General features: G+C 61.8%; 1 protein-coding gene across 1 annotated transcript in view; it reads left to right on the top strand.

The window, feature by feature from the left end:
- ITGA11 (integrin, alpha 11) overlaps nucleotides 1-2,032 on the top strand; it is a 94,779-nt gene extending 92,747 nt beyond the window's left edge. The window contains exons 28-29 of the mRNA XM_010834508.1: nucleotides 279-392; nucleotides 1,060-2,032. Coding sequence (XP_010832810.1) covers nucleotides 279-392; nucleotides 1,060-1,131 — 186 coding nt within the window. The 3' untranslated portion in view covers nucleotides 1,132-2,032. The remainder of the gene's footprint in view (nucleotides 1-278; nucleotides 393-1,059) is intronic.
- Nucleotides 2,033-2,185: the final 153 nt, after the last annotated feature.

Consider the following 2,185-nt stretch of genomic DNA (forward strand, 5'->3'; position numbering starts at 1 on the left):
ATCCAGGCAGAGAGAAGCAAAAGCAGAATGTGTCTCGGAGAGAAGGTGGGATCGCCTGGTCACTTAAGTCAGGGGTCCACCGTGCTGGGGCGGGGGGCTCTGAGGCCGCTCAGCAGGCTGTGTGCCGCCCACCCCTGCAGTGTCTTCCTGGGGAAGGGGACGCAGCTCTCCCACCAGCTGCCAGCTGTCTCCTGCCCTCCTGCCCTGCCCCAGGCTGTCGCCCGCCTGGGGCCCCAGGACAGTAGTCTGTTGACACGGCCCCACCCCTCCCCTTGCAGATCACGTTTGAGATCTCCAAGCAAGAAGACTCGCAGGTCCCCATCTGGATCATCGTGGGCAGCACCCTGGGGGGCCTCCTGCTGCTGGCCCTGCTGGTCCTGGCGCTCTGGAAGGTGAGAGCCCTGCGGAAGGGTGGGGCAGCACCCTGGCTGTCCCGGCCTGGGGCCCCAGCCTCTGAGCTGTGTGGCCAGTGCCCACATGCTCCTCGACATGGGAGCTGGGGCCCTCCCAGCCTCCTCCCCAGAACTCTGCAGGCTCCTCACCACAGCAGGCAGATGGGCCACCAGAGGGCACTCAACCTGTGGCTCCAGCCCTTTTGTGGGTCCCCTTCTGGGTCCCTGATGAAAGCTAGCCTTCCTCTGATCAGAAAAAAAGCAAGCACACACAACCACAGAATTTCTCCAATTTAATGTCAGGCTGTTAAGAAATCCCTTAGAAGCCTTTCTTTGTCCCTGAGTCTCGAGTTAAGAAGCCCCGGTCTCAACCTCCTCCTATTTGAGATAAGGTGAGAGGGGGCCCAGAGAGCGGTAGTGACTCGGGCAGCGTCAAACAGCAATGCTTGCCTCTGGACATAGGCTCCATCCGCTTGGTTCCAGCCTCCGTGTCACCAATGAAGAGGCCCCTTGGCCAGCCTGGCAGTTGGTGGGGGGTACTCAGTGTGAGCAGCGGAGGCATTCAGGGAACGCTTCTGAGGAAAGCAGCCTCAGGAGGGTAAGTGGAGGGAGGGGAGACAGGCCTTGCCCACCTGCCCACCCCTGACATTTCTTCGTCTCCCCACAGCTCGGCTTCTTTAAAAGTGCCAAGCGCAGGAGGGAGCCTGGCCTGGACCCCACACCCAAAGTGCTGGAGTGAGGCTCCTGAGGAGGCTGTGAGTGGATGGGGGCCAGCATGCGGGCCCAGGCAGTGTGCAGGCCCGGAGCCCACCGAGCTGGGGTGGAGAGGACACCGGCTCACTTTGCACTTGACCTCATCTCCTGAAAGACTGAGTCTGCTCCCTCTGAAAGGAACTCGAGTCAGTTTTCAGAGGGACTGTCCTACTGGGAGCCGCAGCACCTCCAACACAGGTCCCTAGGGACTTAGAGGGACCCCCCCCCAGGTACACCCCAAAGTCACCCCCAGGCTGTGCAGAGGCATTGCCACCCCACCACTAAGGTGCTAGGAAGTCGTCATCACCCCATCCTCAGAAGAAACCCGGAGAGGAGACTACAAATGCCAACGCACTCTGCCTTCTCCAGACCTGTAGTTGCAGGGGATCCCAGTGGGACAGCGGATCTGCATCCTGCGCTGTCCCCCCATCCCTGCACTGCCCACAGCTCCCGAGTCACCTCACCCCTTCCTAGCCAGAGATAGGTCCCTGGAGTGCCCCCTGAGTGAGGGCCCCAGTGGTGACAGCTGCTGGCCAGGATGAAGACAGACTCTGGAGGCAGAGACTGTGATGGACAGGCAGCTGGGACCTAGGAGAACCGAGAGGAGGGTGCAGGTGGGCTCTTCCCCAGCCCCCACCTGCGTTCACCTGACTGACACCCACACCCCGCCCCCCACGGTGCTCGCAGCAGCCCCGGGCCTGCAACTGCCACCCCTCCCGCTGCTTTTGTTGTTCCTGGGTGCTTGGCGGAAGCCTGTGGATGATGCAGTCCCCAGGGCTCCACGTTCTCACTTCACCTTCCCCACAGCCTGTCCTGATGCAATGGCTGCAGGCTGGGGGCAGGGGTGGGGGGCCCTCCCTGCATCACCCCCTCCCTATACACACACACACACAGACACAGCCTCCCACCCTCCCTCTCTCTCACACACACACACTCTCTCTGCATCATGCCCTACCTACACACACACACACACACACACACACCCCCTCCCGGCATCACCCCCTTCCTCTACACACACACACACACACCCCCGGCACCAC

Source organism: Bison bison, unplaced genomic scaffold (assembly GCF_000754665.1).
Source record: "Bison bison bison isolate TAMUID 2011002044 unplaced genomic scaffold, Bison_UMD1.0 scf7180017864034, whole genome shotgun sequence".
Taxonomy (NCBI): Eukaryota; Metazoa; Chordata; class Mammalia; order Artiodactyla; family Bovidae; genus Bison; species Bison bison.